Source organism: Silene latifolia, chromosome Y (assembly GCF_048544455.1).
Source record: "Silene latifolia isolate original U9 population chromosome Y, ASM4854445v1, whole genome shotgun sequence".
Lineage (NCBI taxonomy): Eukaryota > Viridiplantae > Streptophyta > Magnoliopsida > Caryophyllales > Caryophyllaceae > Silene > Silene latifolia.
Window position 1 is genome coordinate 59,249,824 of NC_133538.1, and position 24,458 is coordinate 59,274,281.

Below are 24,458 nucleotides of genomic sequence, written 5' to 3' on the forward strand. Positions count from 1 at the left end.
AGGCGACACCGCGAAATCCTTAAACAAAGGGCATATTTTGAAAACAAATTGTATAACACTGTTACTGTAAAACTTAGGAAATATGCTTCTAAAACGGGACGGAAAATGGTCCTAAAACAATATTTATTGTTGTATAAAATGTTGTAAGTGCTGTATAAAATGTTAACTATGATGTAGGAAAATAAAATGACTTTTTACTGTGACATGTTATTGTCATAGCAACACACAATTCTACTTTTTATTTTTACTGTGACATATTATTGTCACAGCAACACAAAATCCTACAAATTATTGATAAGGTCACAATGTCATTGTAACATCATAACAGTATCAAACTTTTTTCTTTTTAGCTGCTTTCTCAGCAGCTTCATCAGCTATGCGAAGAGGGCATGTTCTCCTGTCGTGGGTAACTCTTTCTTTGCAGTATGCACATAGCCTCTTTGGCTTGGCTGCTTTTTCAATGGCCTGTTGTTTAGTGACTTCAATCTTTTCCTGCCCTTGTTGCGTGCTTGTTCCGGAGGGTGGCTAGTGACTTGAGACGACGAGTAGCAGCCCAGCCCAAATCTCCATCTCTTGGTCTTTTGTAAGCGATTCAATACATAACCTGCAGGAACTCAACTAGGAGGGATGCTAACTCTTCCGTGTGTTCACTAGGTAAAGTTTTGAGAACACCAACTATCCGACGGAACTCGACCATACGTTGCACAAATGATCCATTATCGAGGCGTAGCCATATATGAATCCTCAATGACATTCCCATTCGAATCAAGCACGGAAGTAAAACAAAGAGTTCTTGTTTATCATGGTGACAATGTTACTATAAGAAATTATGGTTACAATGTTCTTTGAAAACAATTCTTGTAACAAGTCAAAATCTGTCACTATAATAATGTTTTCGAATCAAACCTGTTTGCTGCGTGTGTGTTATTTAGCCAACGATCTACAATGTACTTGCTTGGTATTTGCCCAATTCCTTTGCCCTTGTACACCCATACAATATGCCTGCAGAGTAATCCAATTCTTTCGAACAGTTTACACTCGCATACTGCATCTGTGCTTCTAAGGTCCAACCTCACCTTGAAAATTCTGTCTGTCTCAGCATCGATTACATGAATTATGCGCACATGCTCCTCCTTCTCAAAGTCATCAACACCACATGAATCGGCAGCCATTACTTCTTCTTAAAACACCTTGAACACAGCATGTGTGTATATAATAGCGCCATGCTTTTCTATAGGTAATTCTGTCTTAAGCTCAGGGAATGAGTGGTCGCTGTTATAATCATTGCACCTTCGTGTATAGCGCTGCTGGTCCATAGCAGTTTGGAACCTGGTTTTAATGCAACAGGATTCGGCAACAAATTATTTATGTAACAATGAAACAATGGTACTGTAACATACACTGTTCCCAGGTACTGTAAGGAATGAAAAAAAGTTGTTTACCTCATCCAAAATTCGACCAGTGTACCAAAGTGATTCTCATAGTGCTTGAAAAATGAATTTGTACTTTATGATCGCTGTGTTGTTCTTAATATGCAGCCCAAGGCATGGTCACGATGGTAGGCAGGAATCCAATGGTGTCTGTCGTCGAACATTGTAGTCAACCAATCATTATCTTCCAGCTCGAAATCTGAAATGACCTTCTGCCACTTCTCTTCGAACTCCGACGGCTCCATATCAGGGTCCCAAACAACAGCGTTGAAGCGAGCAAGGAAGTCCGTGTCTCTGCAGAGTGCTGAACCAACTTTGTCCGTGATCTTTTGTGTAATATGCCACATAAAATAACGACGCCTAGCTGTCTTGAAAACAGAAGGGAAAGCCTGTTGTATGCGGTCATAATGAAACAAAAAGTCGAACGTGATATTGACCAAATGATAGGGAAAGAGCAAGTGAGTAAATTATATGTTAGTAATTTAGTTACAGTAACATTGTTATTGAATAACCTTGTAAAAGAGGAAGAGATGGAACAGTGGTAGTTGGAGTCAGAAAGTTGTGGTATAATAATTTTAAGTAAGTCTGTTACAGTAACATTGTCACACTATTACCTTCTTTATGCCAGGCAGTCAAGAAATGCTGAAAGGTCCATTGGAAGGAGATGTCATCTTCGTGTAACAGGAGACAACCGGCAAACAACACCGACTTTATGTGGTGATTAACACCTGTGAATGGTGTAAAAACCATATCATACTTGTTGGTTCCGTAAGTAGGGTCGAAGCTCACAGCATCCCCAAAGAATGAGTAGTTTCTAATACATGTAGCATCAGCCCAAAAGAACTTTGTTAGACGATTTTGCGAATCAACATCATAGGCGAAGTAGAACTGGGGTTGGGTCGCTTTGAGTTTCTCGAGTCGATCGATGAAAAGGTCAACATCTCTTAACCTAATGTAGCACTTGATATCTCTTTGAAAGTTCTTAAAATCTATCAATGTAGCACCGATATTTTCATGCCCATTGACAAGTTCCTTAACCTGTCTAAAGGTCAATCCAGCGCCAATATTCAACTTGGAGTTGTCCAAGATAAGCGTCTTGGAACATATCAAGGATCGTGAAATCTTATCAAGATCTCTTTACAGACGGTGAGACGATGATTGTGGACTTCAGAAAACTCGTCAATCATAGCTGGGCCATCAAGGCCATGTAGAAGGGCAAATCCGACGTACGCTCGGCATCCAATTCTTGTGATTTTAACTCGCCGTGTAACTACTAGGCGTGTGGACGAACCATCACCCATATTCTCATCATCCTTGGTTCTGGGACGCTGTTTCGGTTTAGATTCCATGAACCCTTGACGGTTGCAGACTACGAATTTTTGGTGTGCAACACCACCTCGTAGTGTTTTCGTACTGTGCTTCCGAAGGGTAAATCCACATGCCCGAGCATAAACCTCGTAGAACTTGATTCCAGCCTCAAGGGAGGCAAAAACTGCACCAATGGTAGGTCTAAACTTGTGCTCAACCACATGCATCCAGCGCTCACCTGCATTAGGCGTGTGAGACAGAACAAGCTGGTTATTTGGTTGAGGATTGGGTTGCTCTTGGACAATTGGCGTAGAATGGGGTTGAGTAACAGTACTTGAGTTTGTAATACAAAAAGGAAAATGGAAAATGAATATATGTGATTGTGTTACGATAACATTGATATTGTAACAAAGTGAGCACATAAGCATTGACAATGCAGAACAGGAATATACGAGGCAGAGGGAACAGGGAATATACAAGACAGGAAAATAGGTCAAATATAATGAAATTTGACCGAAATTGAACGAGAAAATCAACAAATACAAGGATATTTGACCTAATATTTAAGACAAAAGCAACTACGAGTATAATCAAAGGAAAGGAGACCATAAATTTGAGTAGAAGTGAACGGATTTCATTAAAATTGAAGCAAACATAAAATCGATTAACCTAAAAAACTGAAAAGCAACAGAATAAAGACAAATATAATCAAAATTGACGGAATGTGACAATAAAGCAACTGCGATTGTAAGCAGAAGCAGAGGAGAACGCAAATATGAAAATTCGATAGGAAAAACAACAAATACAAGGATATTTCACTTAATATTTAAGAGAAAAACAAATACGAGAATAATCAAAGGAAAGGACACCGTAAAATTGAAGTAGAAGTGAACGGATGTCATTAAAATTGAATCAAACATAAAATCCATTAACCTAAAAAACTGAAAAGCAACAGAATAATGAAATTACAATAGCGAATGATAAGCGACATAGAATCTAGATGAAATCGCGAAAAGGAAAACTGAAAACGAAAGGATTACGGAAATTACCTGTTTGCATGTTAATGTCGGTAGAATCTGCATCCATTGTAGCAACGAGAACCTGGAAAACAGACGAATTTGATTGATTTGTGAATGAATTGATAAAAGCGAGTAAAAAACAGGAACCTAGGGTTTGTTTGCTTGATTTAGAGGATTATTTTGACTTAGAGAGAGAGATAGAGAAAGCGAGGGAAAGAGACGGAGGAGAGAGAAAGTGAAACTGAATTATGAGGGGGAGGTTTTAATTTCTAGCTTTTATAGGTTTGTTATAATTTCTGAGATTTAATCTCAGCCGTTGATTAGGAGTAGATCTAATGATGAGATTAAAATGCTAGACTCACCTAAGATACCTAGACTCACTTGATGCAATTTCTTATATATATATATATATATATATATATATATATATATATATATATATATATATATATAGCTTCTTAGGTGAGTCCATCCCTTGAATAAAGACCATTAGATGAAAAGAACCAAGAGTCCTCGTTCAGCCACGTCATTCCAATCATTATGTCAAATAATAAAAACTAAACCTCTCCTATCTTACGTCTCTTTATTGTCAGAATTTTTCTCTCTCTACAAACATTTTCTCCCCCCTCTCGCTCTCTCTAGTTACTGCATCCACTAGTTTTTCAACTGGAAAAATCGACGCGCATCAAATCTCTCAAGCAAAATTTTCACGCAAATCTAGTCAAGATCCTATTACATCTGTTTCTCACACAAGTAAAAGGTGTAAATCGCTCTCCTTTTCGCTATATTTTTAAATAATTTTGTTGTGATTGATGTTATTTGTTGTTATTGTTTTTGTTTTTGATTGATATGAGCAAATTATTGATTAATTTTTTTGTTGTGTTTAATGTTATCACATAATTTCAAATTTAATTTGTAAGTTGTTATTGTGGATTTTGAATGATATGAAGAAAATGTTTAATTCGATTGTTGCTGTTCTAGATCTAGGGTCAATATTTTGCTCAAACTGAGTAATTGATTTTTCGCCAAAAAATTAGGTTTAATTTGATTGTTGTTGTTCTAGATCTAGAATTATATAATAAACTGTCAATTGATTGTATGTTCGCTTTTTCGAACATAGAAATTGAAAAATTAGTTCTCGTTTCATATTGTTGTTGTTGTTGTTGTTGTTGTTGTTGTTGTTGTTGTTGTTGTTGTTGTTGTTGTTGTTGTTAATGTCGATTTTATGTATTTTAACTGTTTGTGCGAAAAAATTAGGGTTAAGACATGATAAAATTTACTAATAATGTTCATTTTATTTTGTACTTGTAAAATTGCGATTTATTAAATTAACTTTCGTAACATACTCGACATCTATTACTGTAATATTATTACTGTAACATTATTACTCTTAAATTTTTGTTGTTACTGTAACATTATTACTGCATGCCATGATGTTGTTATTATTAAGGTATCTTTCGTTACCATTTAACTGAACTTGAAATATTGTTACAATATTGTATATTTGATATTGTCTGATTTAATCCAATTAAATTTGTTGGTATAACATTGTTATTAACTCACAAGAGATGTTGATCACTAATGATGAATTATCGGCTTTCACATATATTTTAATTATTAATGGTCCAATGTTTTGTTTTGAATGTCAGAAAATTTGAAGAAGAAGGTTTGAGAAATGAACCAGCATAAAACAAGTCGCGCAAAGAGATGGTGTATACAAAGAAGAGAATGACACTAATAAATCAGTTATGAAGATAGAAGTGCAAAAAAAACTTTATTGAAGTTGAAATGCTAGTAGAGACTTTGAACATTATGTGTGATTATGATGTATATTTTCTGTAATCTTTTCACATTATTGTTATGTGATATTGCAAAACATTTTAGCATATCATTGTCAGCTGGAATGTTTGTATTCACTTGCTTTTTGTTGAGGAAATAATTTAAGTTTGAACTTTAAACATTATTTTCGTGTTACTTTGATGAATCAATGTTACAATAACATAATTAGTGTATCATTGTTACTTTAATGAACAAATGATGTTACAGGAACACCGCTACTTTAAATATGTTTATAATTAATCTTCACCATTATATTTCAGAACTACATTATACAATGTCTTATATATTAAACGAAATAGTTAATTTTTATTGTAACATTAATGAATCAATGTTTATACAGTAACACTGTTAAAGTAATATTGATCTACCATTATGAATTAAATGTAACGAAGATGTTACAGTAACACTGTGTTTCCATGATGAATGACTGATCTTACTGTAACACTATTATTGTAACGTGGCAGAATAAGGTTTATATCAGAAATAGAAGAAACGCACAAAGTTCTCTAATAAACTAAAGTAACAAAGTGGTGTTCACCATACAATAAACAACATTAAACTATATGGCCTGTTTGAAATTATGACAATACAATCTTAAAGTAATGAGATAGGCTACATGAGATTCAAACCCATACCTTTGTACAAACTTTGCACACTACTCTCTCATTTGAGCTAATAGCCTTTAAACTAACAATTGAATTCTAGGGAAACTGTTACAAGAATATAATACATACAAAACAAGAATATTTGGAGAAAACATAATAAACATTGACAATGACTAATATAGGACAATGTTGTTACTATAATGAAGTACTCTTGTGTAACGTTATTACAGTAACTAAAGACATAAATCAAGATTGAATCCAGTATTGAAAACTAATATTGATGTAACACTATTACAGTAACTAAAGACATAGATCGCCCACACTTTAACTTAAGTGTGTGTGTATAACTTCTTGACATACTACACCATTACTCAATGTCATTACTGGCCAAAAATTTATTTTAAGGATTGTTTAAATAATCCCTAGCATATGTATGAACTATGAAGTTCATACTCATCAGCTTGATGAGAAATGAGAAAAAATAATCATAGATTTGCGTAGTTTCAAGTCGATCCAATGAAAATCAAGTTTGAAAATTCAATTGAAAACAATCACATAAGCAAAAAAGCAAGCAAAATCTGCAAATGAAGTTCAATTAATCAACATGTACGGGTATAATACTTAGAGAACTAAAATAATGCAGTATTACGCCATCAAGGCAGTCACAATTGTACAAGAAATCAGTGTAATCTAACGCCAACAAATTCTCCATTATTGTAACACAAGGCCAACAATTTCCCCATTACTGTAACACATTAAACTATTACTGTAATATCATTGCACAATTACCATAACAAAGTTAAACGAAGCACACAATTTTGTCAGAAAATAATCTAAATCCTTCTAAATTCATCGACCTAAGGTTCATCTGATCTGTGCAAATTAATACAAAATAAGAGACAAAATTACAAAACTGAAAAGCTCGCATAAGAAATGAATAATAATTGCAATTTATTTGTATTCCTATATCAATTCAATCCGAAAATTGCATACGAATATCAAAATACCTAAATTTTGTGAGATTGAGCGAAAAATATTCACCTCAAGTTTAAATAACAGAATTGCACACTATATCGCACGATTCTTAGTGATAATAGAAAATTAAAATATGAGGAAAAAAAATCGTCATCAGAATTGCACACTATATCGTACGATTCTTAGTGATAATCATCCATATCTGTAAATCCAGGTATGAATTTACTATGTTATAACCCTAATTTTTCGACAAGCACTAAGAATACATATAATAGACAGTAAATAATATAAAGATGGTGTTATAACATGAAACAATTCATAAAATCGCAAAAAAACACGTATATCAATTAAAAGTCAACAATAACTAGAAATAAAATCGAATCATAATAATGGCGTATAACACGTTGTTCATGAACTCTAAAACACGCGCAAATTAGGGTTCAACATTCAGGTGTGTAATTGAGATGAAAAAACGTTGATAAAATAAAAAATAAATTGGAAAATCATGAGGAAGCTAACCATGAAGAAGTACTGAAGATGATTCACATGAAAGACGAGCTAAATATTTGAGATGAGAAAATTAATTGGTGAATGAGATCAAAAATTAATGTCGTTGATTGAATTTAATTAATCTTCAACTGTTGTAAGAATTAATGTTGATGAATCATCATTGTTGTAGCGTGAATCTCCAGATTAGCAGGAAGTTTCAATTAAGAATATTTGAGAAATTATAATTAGGTTTGAATAAATTGGGTGAGATTGTGTTACTGGAGGAATACATAGAGTTGGAGAGAAAATTCATTTAGAGAGAGAGAAGGAGAGAAGAGAGAGAAAGTGAGAGTCAATTATGAGATGTTAGATTTAGTTAGTAGATTTATATACCTCATCTACAATTAAATCTCTGTAACACCCCTCATTTTTGGCTAAAATAAAAACTAACTTTTACATATAAAACACGCCGAAATACAGAGATATTATAATTAATATACAAAGTTTTTCTTACAAAATGTCTCTTAAAATAAAATATACAAAATGAACTAAAACTTTTACAAAGTCTTTAAATAAAATCTTCACTTGAAATAAAATCCTTTTGAGCTGCAACCGCCTAATCCAACCCTAAACCCTTTTCCGTCCCGTTTTAGGAGCGTTTTTCCCCAAATTTAAATCCCGTCCACGACAGGGTATCACCCGTCCTTCCCTAGGGTTTAGTTTTGGATTTTTTGTGCCACGATTTTTTAAGGAAAAGGGTTTAGGGTTGGATTAGGCGGCTCCGATATTTTCATGCCCATTGACAAGTTCCTTAACCTGTCTAAAGGTCAATCCAGCGCCAATATTCAACTTGGAGTTGTCCAAGATAAGCGTCTTCTGGAACATATCAAGGGATCGTGAAATCTTATCAAGATCTCTGTTCTGAGGAGAGGTGAGACGATGATTGTGGACTTTAGAAAACTCGTCAATCATAGCTGGGCCATCAAGGCCATGTAGAAGGGCAAATCCGACGTACGCTCGGCATCCAATTCTTGTGATTTTAACTCGCCGTGTAAGCTGTACTAGCCGTGGACGACCCATCAACCATATTCTCATCATCCTTGGTTCTGGGACGCCCTTTTGATTTAGATTCCCCAACCCTTGACGGTTGCTGACTACGAATTTTTGGTGTGCAACACCACCTCGTAGTGTTTTCGTACTGTGCTTCCGAGGGGTAAATCCACATGCCCGAGCATCAACCTCGTAGAACTTGATTCCAGCCTCAAGGGAGGCGAAAACTGCACCAATGATAGGTCTAAACTTGTGCTCAACCACACGCATCCAGCGCTCACCTCCATTAGGCGTGTGAGACAGAACAAGCTGATTATTTTGTTGAGGATTGGGTTGCTCTTGGACAATTGGCGTAGAATGGGGTTGAGTGACAATACTTGAGTCTGTAATACAAAAAGGAAAATACGAGTATTAGTGACCAAATACAACGGTGGTATTACAAAGAGTAACATTGTTACTGATAATACTAGTACTATGACAATGTAGTGACATAAGGATGGACGGGAGAACAGGAAATATGCGAAGAGGCTGGACTACAATTTAGAAAAAGAAACTAAAGTACATTGAAGTAACAGCAGAACAAGAGGACATCCAGAAGTGGTACAACATATGTTATATGTGCAATGGAAATGAATATATGTGATTGTGTTACCGTAACATTGATATTGTAACAAGCTGAGCCTGTAAGCATTGACAGCAGAACATGAATATACAGACAGGGGAACAGGAATATACAAGACAGGAAAAGAGGTCAAATATAATGAAATTTGACCGAAATTGAACGAGAAAATCAACAAATACAAGGATATTTGACCTAATATTTAAGACAAAAGCAACTACGAGTATAATCCAAGGAAAGGAGACCGTAAATTGAAGTAGAAGTGAACGGATTTCATTAAAATTGAAGCAAACAGAAAATCGATTAACCTAAAAAACTGAAAAACAACAAAATAAAGACAAATATAATCAAAATTGACGGAATGTGACGATAAAGCAGCTGCGATTGTAAGCAGAAGCAGAGGAGAACGCAAATATGAAAATTCGATGGGAAAAACAACAAATACAAGGAGATTGCACCTAATATTTAAGAGAAAAGCAAATACGAGAATAATCAAAGGAAAGGAGACCGTCAAATTGAAGTAGAAGTGAACGAATGTCATTAAAATTGAAGCAAACATAAAATCGATTAACCTAAAAAACTGAAAAGCAACGGAATAATGAAATTACAATAGCGAATAATCAGCGACATAGAATCCAGATGAAATCGCGAAAAGGAAAACTCAAAAACGAAAGGATTACGGAAATTACATTTGCATGTTAATGTCGGTATAATCTGCATCCATTGTAGCAACGAGAACCTGGAAAACACACGAATTTGATTGATTTGTGAATGAATTGATAAAAGCGAATAAAAAACAGGAACCTAGGGTTTGTTTGCTTGATTCAGAGGATTATTTTGACTTAGAGAGAGAGATAGAGAAAGCGAGGGAAAGAGACGGAGGAGAGAGAAAGTGAAACTGAATTATGAGGGGGAGGTTTGAATTACGAGCTTTTATACGTTTGTTATAATTTACGAGATTTAATCTCGGTAGTTGATTAGGAGTAGATCTAATGGATGAGATTAAAATGCTAGACTCACCTAAGATACCTGGACTCACTTGATGCAATTTCTATATATATATATATATATATATATATATATATATATAGAGAGAGAGAGAGAGAGAGAGAGAGAGAAGGGTTCTTATGAGTCCCTCATATCATATGAGTCCCTAAGTCCTTATAAGGGCCTTTGGAAGGAAGGGATGGAGGGATGAGATTACATCTCATTGAAGGGTCACAAATCTCCCTCCATAACGCTTCCTAATCCTGTATAACTCCTTGCCCATTTTAATCTTTCTACTCACTTCCTCATTATTCATTCTCCCTCACTTCTCTCATCCCATTCTCTCTCATTCTCTATAAAAAAAAACCCAAACCAAAATAAACTAAAACCAAAAAACAAAAAAAACCAAACAAAAAAACAAACACAACAACTTCATCGACAACACCAACCTTCCACCACCACCCTTCCACCACCACGAACCACCCCACAACCGCCATCACCTACCATGAACCATCCTTCACGTCGTCACCACTAGACCCACCAACACCTGCATCCACAACCGGCCTTCCCCTCGGCACCACCAAACCCGCCTGCCACCACAAACCGCGAAACCCGCCTGCACCTTCCCTTCATCACCCTCCTCTCCACGACCACCCTCCTCTCTACCACCCGCCTTCCTCCTCCCTCCACCACCGCAACAACTCCACGAATACAATAACAACAACACAGCCACGAAACCGGTTTTCGATTTGTTTTTTTGCTTGTTAATTTTTTTTGTTTCTTTTGTTTTTAGCTGATTTCGATTTGGGTGTGTGGTCTTGTAATCGTTCCTGTTAGCCGTGTATTTCAATTTTTTCTTTTTTTTTTAATTTGTAATTTTTAATTGGTGTTGTTATTGTTATTGTTGGCGCGGTTGTTGTTTTCGTTGTTATTATTTTCAGAACCGGTTTTTTACATTTTTTTTCTTTTTTAAAATATCATATTTTTAGATCTAGTATATTTTTTTCATATCTCTTATGTTAAATATCGTTTTATTTTATATTCTCTCATTATGTGTAGTTGTCATAGATTTAATATAGTTGTTGTCGTCGATTTTTGATTTTAGTCTTGCTATATATTTTTATATAAAAATATGAATTAGTGTAACTTTATTTTAGATTTTAGTCTTGCTATATACTCCCTCCAATTTCCTATTATCTTCCCTCTTTCCTTTTTCACACAAGTTTGATTATCTTCCCTCTTTCCGTTTTTGGTAAGTTTCATTCATTTTTTATTAATTTCTCTTTCCTAAAAAATCAACAACTTTTATTACTTTATCTATTCTTTATTCATCATTCATTCTTTATTATTTTCTCTCACCTATAAATTTCACAACTTACAATACTTTATTCTACTTTATTCCTTCTTTCTTCCCCTTTCTTAATTTTTGTGCCCAAAAGAAAGGGGAAGATATAAGGAAATAGGAGGGAGTATTAATTTGATAAAAAAATTTTTGTTTTAGAACTTTGTTGGAATTAAAGTTGTACTATTTCCGACTAAAGTTGTACTCTTTACGATTAAAGTTATACCATTTACGATTAAAGTTATACTATTTAAACATTAAAGTTACATTATTTACCACTAAAGTTATACTATTTAGTACTAAAGTTACACTCTTGAAAAATTAAAGTTAAGAGATTTAATATTTTAAGGGTTGAATTTTAGATCTATTTTTTTTATATTTACTTTTTTTTTTTTAAATTGTTAATTTTTGTTGACAATATGTGCAACTACAATCGCATTATGTACAATTTTGGTTGCTATTTAATTCTTTTTTGTTAGTTCTTTGTTTTTTTTTCGTTTTTTTAATTTTAAATTTTGTTTTGGACTAAAGTTTAGATAGGTTTTTTTTGCAATATTATTGTTTTTTTTTTTTTTTTGCAATTTTCAGTGTTACAAAACTTTCATTTTTATTTTTCAGTATTTCGGTTTTTTTATTTATCTTTTTTTTTTAAAGTTCCATATTTTGGACTATTATGGACTTTAATCTCATCTTCTTATTGTGTTGGTTTCAAATCTGAATTTATATTCCTAAAGTTATACAATTTTGGACTAAAGTTATACAAATTTGGACTAAAGTTATACAAAAATGACTGAAGTTATACAAAAAATGATGTTGATTGGACTATATGACTAAAACTTACACAAATTTGTCAGTGAAGTTATACGATTTTGGACAAAAAATTTCTAATTACTTGTATTTCTTTGGTATTTGTGTGTCGGTGTTGTTGGACAAATAAGGACTAAAATTATACAAAAATGGACTAAAGTTATACAAAAATGGACTAAAGTTATACTAAAATGGACTAAAATTATACAAAAATGAACTAAAGTTATACAAAAATTGACTAAAGTTATACAAATATGAACTAAAGTTATACAAAAATTGACTAAAGTTATACAAATAGTACTTATGTAAATTCAAATTTATAGAGTTGGTTTTTATTTGTTATTTTTTTTGTTATACTTATATTTTTTTTATTTGTCAACAAAGAGAATTGAAAAAACAAAAGTTATACTTTCATTGAAATTACACACATTCCTATTGGAGTTATACATTCATTGAGTAGAAGTTACTCATATCGTTACTAGAGTTATACATTTATTGAGTATAAGTTATACATTTACTGAGTGGTGTTATACATTTAGTCCATATTTGTATAACTTTAGTCCATTTTTGTATAAATTTAGTCCATTTTTGTATAACTTTAGTCAATATTTGTATAACTTTAGTCCATATTTGTATAACTTTAGTCCATTTTTGTATAACTTTAGTCCATTTTGGTATAACTTTAGTCCATTTTTTGTATAACTTTAGTCCACCAAACTACCACCACAAAACGAGATAATAAAGTTATTTTTTCAAAAGATTAAATTTAACTTATTATATGAGATTTATTTTACCCAAAATCTTAAGAAAAAAAATGTAAAAAAAAGCGAGAATTGAGAAAATAGATAAAAAGACAAGAATAAACAAAATAAAAGACAACAAAAATAACGAATGAAAAAAAACAACTCAAAACATAAAAAATAACACCAAAACGAAAAAAAAAAAAAAACAATGCTGCGGCGGCGGTGGTTGTGAGACGGTGGGTGGTGTCGGGTGGGATGGTGGTGTAGAGGAAGAGAAGTTTTTTATTTGTTTGGATTTTTGATTTTTTTGGGTGTTTTGGGTTTTTTTTTATTTATTTGGATTTTTGGGTTTTTTATTTATTTGGATTTTTTGGGTTTTTTTTTTATTTATTTGGGTTTTTTTTAGAGTTTGAGAGAAGAGAGAAGTGAAATGTGTAAGATGAGAGAGAAATAGATGAGTGGAAAACAAATATATAGTAAATTAGTGATTATTAGGGCGGATTTGTGAAGGAGGAGAGAGATGGTTAGATTAGCTATTAAACACACTTTTTTGGGGTTGATCTTGGCCATCCATTTTCACCATCCAATGACCCTTAATAGAACTTATGGACTCAATATATATACGTGGACTTAGTTGATCTCTTCTCTCTCTCTCTCTCTCTCTCTCTCTCTCTCTTTCTATATATATATATATATATATATATATATATATATATATATATATATATATATATATATATATATATATATATATATATATATATATATATATATATATATATATATATATATATATATATATATATATATAAGATCCTAGTGAGTCCACCTATATATTTGAGTCCCATGAGTCCACTTATGTATCACGCACTAAAAACAACAATATCACGTATATAATTTATTTATTTTTGATTTTTTTTTCGAATTTAATTTTTTTTTTAGTGTTATCTGTACAATATCACACATTACACGAAACAATATCACAACTTACACCATACAATATCACGAATCTTGTTTCTGATGTAGTTAAGTAAATCTACTCTTTGACTACTTCAAATAACTTAAATACTCAATTCACTTCTTTTTTAATGTAATGTACACAAAAGGCCATCACCATATTACAGTCACTCATCAGTAACATCTTTTCTTTGAAAACTTGAGTTGTTAGAAAACCTGAATCATCAAATGAAAGCCATGAGTCTAATATATGTTTTATAGTATGATTTATCTCACGGTTCTCTTTAACATTAGATGGTTTTACAATACAGACCATTTGTGATGAAATAAAAAAAGCGTAAAAGTAAGAAGTGATGGAGAACAAGGAACAATGGGGACTGTGCCATGGGCATGAACAGGTTTACCTAAGACCAACATAAAAGAGAAGAGCATATTTAGAGGCATAATGTAAAAAATCTTGAATATTGTAAACATAAAAGAGAAGAGCATATTAAGAGGCATAATGTAAATAATCTTGAATATTTATGGGTAACTATATAGATATGTGAACGTGTTAATTAGTAGCCGCAAATTTCATATCCCAAAGCACAACACCCACATGCTAATTATACCTTATAACCCCTTGTCTTATCTTCTAGTCTTGCATACAATATTCAGCACTACAACTTCCTTTTATTTTGTTATAGCCACGGACGAGCTAGTTAATATCAATCTCATATCTAAAAAACTATAATTCATGCGGCGGATATCAGATCATATAGCGACTTTTGTTCCATGTAGTTGATACAAAACAATACCACGAATTTTATAAAACAATATCACACGTTATACTATACAATATCACAGCTTACATTTAAAAAAAAAAAAAAAACATCGATTTTTTTAAAAAAAAATTAAGTTGTGATATTATTTAGTATAACGTGTGATATTGTTTCATGGACTCACGGACTCAAAAAATTAGAGTGGACTCATGTGATCCTAATTATATATATATATATATATATATATGGGGGCGGGATCCCGTGCGAACTGAGTTACGGTGCGAACCGTACTAACTACTTTACACGCCATCAGATTACTATTATGTTGTTCTTTCAAATCCTAGCCACACACCCCATTATTACCCCACGCACTAAACTTTCAAATCTCTCCTTCTACACCAAACTCCGTACAACCGCCACTACCACCGTTACCATCGGAGCACCGACATAGATATCGCCGGCGTAGCTCCGAGGCCATCATCGCCGGCGCCGTTCTTATTCATCCCTCCTTTTTCCTTCCAGCATATTCCTCATCATCGCCCGTATCGAGATAGTCAAAGGTGAAAATGTTGCTGGTTTTGTTGAGGCGGTCCGATCGATTCAACGGTGGAAAGGGAGGGTGCTTAAGGTTTATGAAGGATGAAGCATCGGTTGACATCGTTCGATAAAGGTTTCTGAAGGATGAAATCGATTGATCGGCGCCGATGGGAACTTACTAATTAGGATTTCTCATTTGAAGTTTTAAATGATTGTTAATTGAAAAACAGTAGTGATTGGTGACGGATGTATGTCGGTGCTGGTCGAAACAGTGGCGAGAGACGTAAACAATGTGAAAGTGACGAAATTTTTAGCATTTCGTCTTTGGTCACCGGAGTATTTACCGGCGACAGTGGCGTTAACGTGGTGGTTATAAGGGTGATGATGGGTTGGGCAGTGGTAGTTATGGTTAGGTCGTATTGGGTGGATACGTAAACTATTGTTTCAGATGTTTGATATGTTTGATATGTTAATGTTTATTGTTGCTCTTTGAAAAACATCATGAGCTGGGAAGTGAGATTTCCGAAGGTTCCTAAGGTTTAATATATTTTCAGGTACAAGGACAAGAGGTGGGATTAAAAACAGTTAGTTGATTCTGGTGGTATGCCATCATCACATTCTGCCACTGTCACGGCTATAGCTGCTGCAATTGGTTTCCAAGATGGTCTCGGAGGCTCTTTTTTTGCAGCTTCTCTGATCTTAGCGTGTGTGGTATACTCCACTGTCACATCCTTTCACCTCTGTTAAATCTCCCCGTGTCTTGTAATGCATATTAGGATGTTTTCTATTTTATCATTAAGGATTATTTTCAGGTTGATTAAAAATAATTGTGCTTAAAATTTTAGATGTAATTTTTAAGAGGTCTTGTGGTATATTTCCTGCTTCCCACGTTACAATGCTGGGCTCTTCTGCTTGGAAATGTGACATACCCCTACATTGAGTCCTGTGTGTGGACCCAAGTCATTCTGTATTGGTCAATCGGTTGATCAAAATGTTAGTCCGTCTCATATAAGCCGTGATATACCCCTAAATTTTTGGTTGGATGATATTTTTAGTTAACACTTTTCTTCCTTTGTAGAAGGAGCCAAATCATTAGGCCGTTTTGCGAATGAGCTGATAATTTGCTATCTAATTACTTTATGTTAATAATCTTCTGTTGTGCTATGCAGCTGGTTCTACGATGCGTCAAAACGGGATTTTTGTCCTAGTCCTAGTTGACCGTGGCATGGATTAACGCTGTAGTTCTTGCTGTTAGAAAGTTTTTGTGACAACCATCAAAATGAATCTTCGTAATAGATAGGGTAAAAAACTAGCTAAAGGACTGCTTATCGAAAACCATCAAAATGAGTCAAAATGAATCTTTTGTTTAGTGCTCCAGGGTGCTGCCCTTCTTCCTGCCTTCCACAAATAGTTTGTAGCGAGACGTGGAACTATGCACACAAACTGCTTGCAGATGTGAAATTGTCTAGTTATTTCAAGTAGTGTGAAATTATTGGCAATTTGTCATGAATATTTTTATATCGTTTTGTTAGCCTATTCACCCTATAATTAAGCAAGGATTACTAGATTAGATAAGTTTTCAAGTAATGCATGTGAGATCCTCTTATATAAGACTCATCCGTAGGAAATACGGATAAATAAAGCCTTTTTTTATGAGATGACGGATGAAGTGTATCTAACAAGCTACGGGTATATATCTTACAAGGTAAAGTAGTGTATCTAGCTATCTAAAGCTATGTATCTAGTAACTTAAAGAAGTGTATCTAGCAAGCAAAAAGTATGTATCTAGTAATTTAAAAGAGTGTATCTATCCTAAAGTAAAGACACTTTGGTTTTGGTTTGACATCTAAGTTTGCTTTGAGTATATGCTATGTAGTACTCCGTAGAACATTACCTGTACAGTCACGAAAGTATGTTTACCTTATATGTTTATCATGTGTTTAATATATAGATTGAATTGCTGCCAAAAAAAATATATAGATTGAATTGTGATTTTTGCTTTATACGAAGTATCATGAAATAATGGTAACATAATTTTTTTAATGGAGTTTTAAAGCTCACAATTACGTACGAGTGATAACAAATTACAATAGGTACAGGAATTATTGATAAAATAAGTGAAAAAAAGATTTGAAATTATAGTTTATTAATGTTTGTCGCGGTCATACATAAAAGAAACAATTGGAGTTTTAGTATTTTGGAGTACAATAGTTCTTATGACTTATGAGGCTAGTGATTTACTTACATTAACTACACACAACATGAATTTCATGACACCGTTAGAAGGATTTGGGACGGGTTTTCATGCTTATATCTAGCATGGTAAAGGAGTGCATTTAGCATGCCATAAATATGTATCTAGCAAGGTAAAAGAGTGTGTCTAGCATGCCAGAAATGTGTATCTAGCATGCTAGAGATGTGTATGTAGAAATGAGTGTATCTAGCATGCTAGAAATGTGCATCTAGCAAGGTAAAAGAGTATATCTAGCTAGCTACATGTATGTATATAGTAGCTTAAAGAAGTGTATCTAGCTAGTTAAAGGTATGTATCTAGTAACTTAAAAAAATGTATCTAGCTAGCTAAATGTATGTATCTAGTAACTTAAAGAAGTGTATCTAGCAAGTTACATTTATGTATCTAGTAACTTAAACGAGTATATCTAGAAACTTAATGAGATCAAATGAGGGGGACGAGTATTCTAAATTAGGACGAAAAAGGGTTTAGGTTTCGTAACTTAAAATAAACAAGTGTCACGAAGCTAAACATGTTAGTTTATAAACTTCGTTTCATTAAATCGATCATGAAGCTAACATTGGCGCCTTAGGGGGTTGAATGTATAGTTAAGGTGTCCAATAATTAGAGAAAAACAAGAGTTGGAAAGCATAAATAACGCATCAAAGCAACACGGGGTGTATAGGGCGCTATTTATCACGATGTAAAACGATAAGACATTGGTTTCTTCATATAATCAATCGTATTTGCGGATGGGTGATATTGCATTTGTTGTAGCACTTTGGTTGCCTTGAACTCAATCTGGTTTTCTCTTCGTCATAGTCCCTCTGCATATTTTATTTTATTTAGTATTCATTTAGATTAATTATTATCCCAGATACACTTCAATAATATCTCAGATACACAAATTAATACCCCGATACATAAATCGATTTGTGTATCCGGAAGATTAATGACGTGTATCTCGGATAATGATTCGTGTACCCGCCAACTAACCATACCTATTAATGCCCACCATGGCCCACCACCAACTAACACCACACCACCACCAAAAATCATGCCGACACTCACTGCCACCACCACATCACCACCACACCCAAACCCCATCTATGGCCAGTCGTCACACACACTACTACTCCTCTCCGTCGCTCAATTACTGCACCACCGCAACTCCTCACCCCACGGCTACCACCATCACTCACCCCACATAGCCACCAGAAAATACCACGTACCACCGCAGCTTGACCTCACCAAACCCTCAATCGACCATCAGCACGGCCTTTCTTCGCTTTACCACCATAATTAGAACTATTTTTTTTTTAAAAACTTCAAATTTAAATCATAGATCTAAGAAAAATGGAGGAGATTTTTGGACAACTAACCGAACTACTGACCATTAGCTAATTTAGAGTCAACTATTGACACGGCTGTAGCAACCTATCAAAAATAACTAACTGGTCTCTAACTAATATAGCTAGGGAAGTCGGGATCTTATCCACAGGGAGACTAAAATGTGTTCTACTTGCTAACTAAAGTCTGCCTAGGTAACTAATGAGGTTTGTTTGATTTGATTGCTAAAATACAAGTAGTGAAGGAAAGAGAAATTAAATACTAGAGAATGAGTATAAAAGTATGGAGAAACAACTAGGATTGTCGATTCACCAATGAAAGTCTAACGGTATTGTCTAGGTCGCAGATCGGACACAAATATCGGTCAAAGGGGTAGTGAAAAGGTCCTCTCGGATCGCTAATCGCCCTAGAATGCTCCTAACGGGCTCTCACAACTTATTAGGGCACTCTAATGTTTGTAGCAGGTCTAACCCTCACCAGGCTCTCGATCTTAGGTCGGGGTTTACGAAATCAATTTATCAATCATGCGCATAAATTGACTAATGGTGGTTGCTTGTCGGCTTGTGGTCGTGTGCGAAATCGCTGCGGTTTGCTAGAGGTAGGTTCTCCTACTCGGTACTGTTGGTTGTCTAGTATGTCGGTTGTAGTGCTTGATTGTATTTGGTGTTATGATTGGTAGTGTGGATTGATTGTTATTGGTTATTGTTTGTTTGTCTCTGGTTCGCGAGGCCTGTCCTTGGCTGAGTGGAGTCACTTGCGGGAGTGGCTTCACGCCCTTGATTCGCCCTCTGTGGAACTCGCCACAGGAGGGGATGTGCACATTAAGGAACATGGGTTTTCGCTCGGGATTGATGAGCGGGGATTTGGTGGGTACGGCTGCGGTCCCCTACCGGCGGCGTGGATTACTGGTTGCGATTGGTAATGTGGCAGGACTGGACCTTCGGGCAGTCATAAGAGTGTGGGTGATTGGAGAAGGTGATGTTTGTATGTTTGCTGTGTCTGGTTTTGCGTGTTCCTTCAGTTACTGACCTTGGGTGTTTTTGTTGTGTTTTCTTCTTATGTTGTGTCTGCCGTGATCCACTATGGTGAGCAGCCGATCATAACAGGTTGATATCTTGATCATAGCTGGGTGCTTGGAGGGACGAGTCTACGACGAGTCATGGCGGAGATAGTATCACGTAGTTGGTATTTGTCACAAGTTGTATCTTTACTTTTTGGTTAATCACTTGTAAATAAACATAATTGTTCTTTTATCGACATTTAATTATTACTGTTCCTCGGGCAACCGAGATGGTAACGCCCTTATCTGCTAGAGAAGGTCTTGTTAAGGCTCCTTGGTAGATGGGGGTGTTACACACCTGTTCTGTCGATCGACCAAGAAACTCCTCACAGGTCGTCCGTCTACAGCTTCCAAAACAAGGTTGAACACGGACTCATCTCCTTCCTTAATCAATGGGTTTTGGCTCATAATCGCACATTCGGACCTAAAACCTGCATAAGTCACACAACTCACCCAGTAGCGAGAAATGGGAGAAAATAATAGTGATATGGTTGTAATAAACTATGAAAATGCATGCCAAATGAAGGGAAATATCGTATGTAAAATGCACGCATCAAGTATAGTCGATTACGAACGAAAACGACTCTATTTGTGGTGGTGTGCGACCATCGGGATGGCGACGAGGTAAAGCAAAGAGGAGAAATAAAAGGAAGCAAAGGTGTGTTGCGAACCGCCGTCGACGAGATCGGTGATTAAGAAGTTCGGGTGGTGGCTCGCCGGTGGGGTTGTTGCCGGATCTCCGACGTCAACCTGGTGGTGGTGCATAAGGATGAGGGAGGTAAGTGCAGTTTGGGTTTTGGACTTGGGAGGGTGTGGACATGGGCCACCCGCGCTGCGCGCACACGCGCGTTGTGTATGTTTGAGGTGGCGGTACTTCTCGCACGAAACCTTGGATTGCCAAATCACGTCGTGGGCCGTTACCGATTTGTGAGACATTGAAACCGGTGAAAGGTTGAATAAGCCTGCATTCGTGGAGTCGCCACCAATTTTTATGGGAAATTGGAACCGTTCGAATACCCGTATCATGTCAAGACATAAAGTAGTGAAATGAACATTAAGAACTCGTTACTCTTAGCATTCTATATCTAGAATGACTCTCGTGGATGCCAATGAACACAGATGTTCACAGAGATCTGGAGTAAGGGGTGAGGGTACGTATTAGGAAGTCCTTTTAATGAACACCTAATCCCGCCCGCCTCGATAGCAGCCTCTACTAATGATTAGGGAAGTTATTTATATTTGATATGTCGTTGATTATATGCATGCAATGCAACAAACCATAGATTAATCCTAGCATGTGAATTTAACTATGTCGGTGAACAAATAATTTAGCAATTAATGATGTCGATTTGGGATTTTAGAATTGATTACATGTGAGAGATCAAGAAATAAGTCATACACAAATAAATACGATAAATAAATAACAATAATTAAAATTACAATTGAATTACAAGAGCTTAATTGATTCACGTCAAGAGTACACCTAAAACGGAATTTTGAAGATAAAAAAAAAGAGGAAAACCAAAGGGCTGGAAATTAAAGTAGTAAAATAGGTCAGATTAAGGGGGATATTACGATTATTAGTTAATTTAACACGTAATTAAAGGCTAGGTCAAAGCTAGAATGAAAGTTCAGGGACAGAAATCACCTCAGAACAAGCGCAACATCTGTTGCGTCCCTTGGAAGAGGCTCAGCTATTCCTGCGTCTGTTCATGAGTTGAGCTCTGTCTGTGAAGTCAGAACCGCGGTCTGTTAATGTTCGTTGGTGTATTTACGATCAATTATTGATATTAGACTCAAGTAAAAGTGATTTAGGAGGTTAATTACATCTGGAACTGTCATAAAAACGATAAAAAACGGATTAAAACGAGTTAAAACGAATTAGAACAAATTAGATTACGGGGCCGAAAATTACAAAAGGAACGAACTATGAACTCGGAAATTAAATAGAACTTGATAAACTGAAATCAAATAAAGGAAACTACGTACAAAAGACGAATCCCAGAAACTTGATATGGACAAATCGAGTTTCTATAATCCGGGTTTGATTTAATGACGAAAACCCGCAAATATCGAATTATAAGGGATTTAGGTCGAACTAAAACATTATAATTGAAAAGGATTATAAAAACATGGTTTATATACTGAAGAATGAAAGAAAATAGAAAACGTAAAGAAAAGAACGAAACAAAGGAAACCCGAGGAAGAAGAAGAGCAGGAGCAATAAGCAGCATCGGAAGAGGCGCAGCAGATGCTGCGACCCTTTGAAGAGGCGCAATTGATGTTGCGTTTCTTCTCGACGTCTGGTATCCGCTGTTGCGTAAAAACAGTTTTACAAAAGGGTTTTTAAAATCGGTTTTAAATATACTTTTGAGGTAAACCTTACATTAATTGGTACAAAAATAAAATACAATAAAAAAGATGGGATTTACACCCTCAGACTTAAATGTTTGACGAAACGAGATTGACTAAGTTAACGTTAGTGATTGCTCGACTCGAATGTATGTAGAAAGTGCCCTCGTTGGAGGATTTTAGATTAATTAATTGATGTGTAGTGGTCAAATTGGTCGGTCATGCCACGTGATTGGTACTCAGAATGATCTGAGCTTACATGGTCGATTGATCAAGCACGTAGGCGTCAAAATCTTAGAGCAAGGTCTAGAATGCAAAGGGAGAAGAGAAGGGCGGACACTCGCGTGAAAAATATGGAGACCGGAGGTCTCTATTTATACCAAAAAAATGTGAAGAGTTTTGGAATAACACAAACTTTGGAAAGAAATCATGGAAATATTCCGTGAATAGCCAAAACGGCGTGGAGAAGAGGCGCAGCAGCTGCTGCGGTCCTTCCAAGAGGCGCAGCATCTGCTGCGTCATTTCCCCAGAGGTTTCCTCCTCCGGAAGAAAGATTTCTGCGTTTCTATTATGGAATTGTGGTAGATCTGTACTTCCATATTCCGTAAAATATGATATATGGAAGATATTTTACCAAAAAAATATAAAATTTAATTGAGAATAAATATATAGAACATTCCAACTCGGCATTTTAAACGGCTTCTTAGAAAATGAAGCGATTTTTGACCCGGACTCCGAATGAACTCTAATTACTGTAAAAACAACCGTATCGGCATGTAGATGACGACCTAGGGGTAGACACAAGTGTTTGAGCTATCACCTGATGATAAAATTACGGACTGTCATAAATCGTTCCGCGTACCAAACATGCGGCCCAATCATCACTGGATGGTTAGCGGAAGGTCTAGAAATGAGGTATCTACAGAGCCCCCACTTTGAGTGAGGCTTGGACATGTCAAAAGTCAAAGTATAGACATCAGGTCAATCGAAGATTACAACTTGACGACTATGGCGACGCAAGGCGACTCAAGAGGTATGAACCAAGGACCTGTCATCGGGAACATTTTAGAGTCTATCAACTATCCGGGAGGGTCATTTAAAGTCCATTAGACTACATAAGGAAGCTCGCCAGCCATAAGAAGAAACCGTACCTGAGAATCTCCTGGGTGAAACGGGACTGAAAGCGTTTTGGTTAAACTCTTGGTCTGAAGATAACTTGATGTCTGAAGACTAAAGGATTACCTGAAAGGTCTGAAGGGTCATCTGAAAGATAAAAGATTATCTGAAAGAACTGAAAGATTTGATAACTTTTCTCATATTCTTTTTGTAGTTTGTTCTTATACGCAGGTCACAGGGTGGTGAACTAGTACCGTTCAATCCTGAGATTGAGAAATCCTTGCGCGAGTTGAGACGATCACAAAGGGTATTACCGATAGAGGAAGAGCTGAGTACTCTGTCAAGTTACTACGAGAACGCTCTGTCCGAGGAAGATCCACCTACATCTCCTGCTTCTATTTCTTCAGCTGAGACAGTCACTTCTCCAGAAATTCCAGTCATGGCTGAAGAAGCAACTATATTAAGTCATTCTGAGCCGACAGCCGAAAATCTTTACAAGGGATTCGAATTACCTGGAGCTGATAGGAAATTCGAACCAAAGCCTTCCTATATCAACCTAGTTGAGAGGAACCAGTTCGGGGGAGCTGCAAATGAAGATGCGACAAGCATATTGAGATATTTATCGATTCACGCCGCTCTATACCCCCGCCGACCGGTGTGACCCAGGACCAGATAAAGGAGACTATGTTTATATTCTCACTCCGTGATGCTGCAAGGGAGTGGTACAGAGATCTGGACCGAGCCGCTCATGGGATCACCGACTGGAACTCCTTAGCCCTGACATTTTACAAAAAGTACTTCTCTGCCTCAAAGATGAATGCCATTAGAGCTCAGATCACGAGCTTTAAACAAGGGCCGGATGAGAATTTTTATGAGGCA

The 24,458-nt window shown here is 35.6% G+C and overlaps 1 protein-coding gene across 1 annotated transcript; it reads right to left on the minus strand.

The window, feature by feature from the left end:
- Nucleotides 1–1,181: 1,181 nt before the first annotated feature.
- Nucleotides 1,182–3,824, minus strand: LOC141628142 (protein FAR1-RELATED SEQUENCE 5-like). The gene is made up of 5 exons (XM_074441319.1): nt 3,788–3,824; nt 2,576–2,976; nt 2,178–2,525; nt 1,593–1,819; nt 1,182–1,329 (listed from the first exon to the last, which is right to left on the minus strand). The coding sequence occupies exons 1-5, from the start codon at nt 3,822–3,824 to the stop codon at nt 1,182–1,184; spliced, it is 1,161 nt and encodes a 386-aa protein (XP_074297420.1).
- Nucleotides 3,825–24,458: the final 20,634 nt, after the last annotated feature.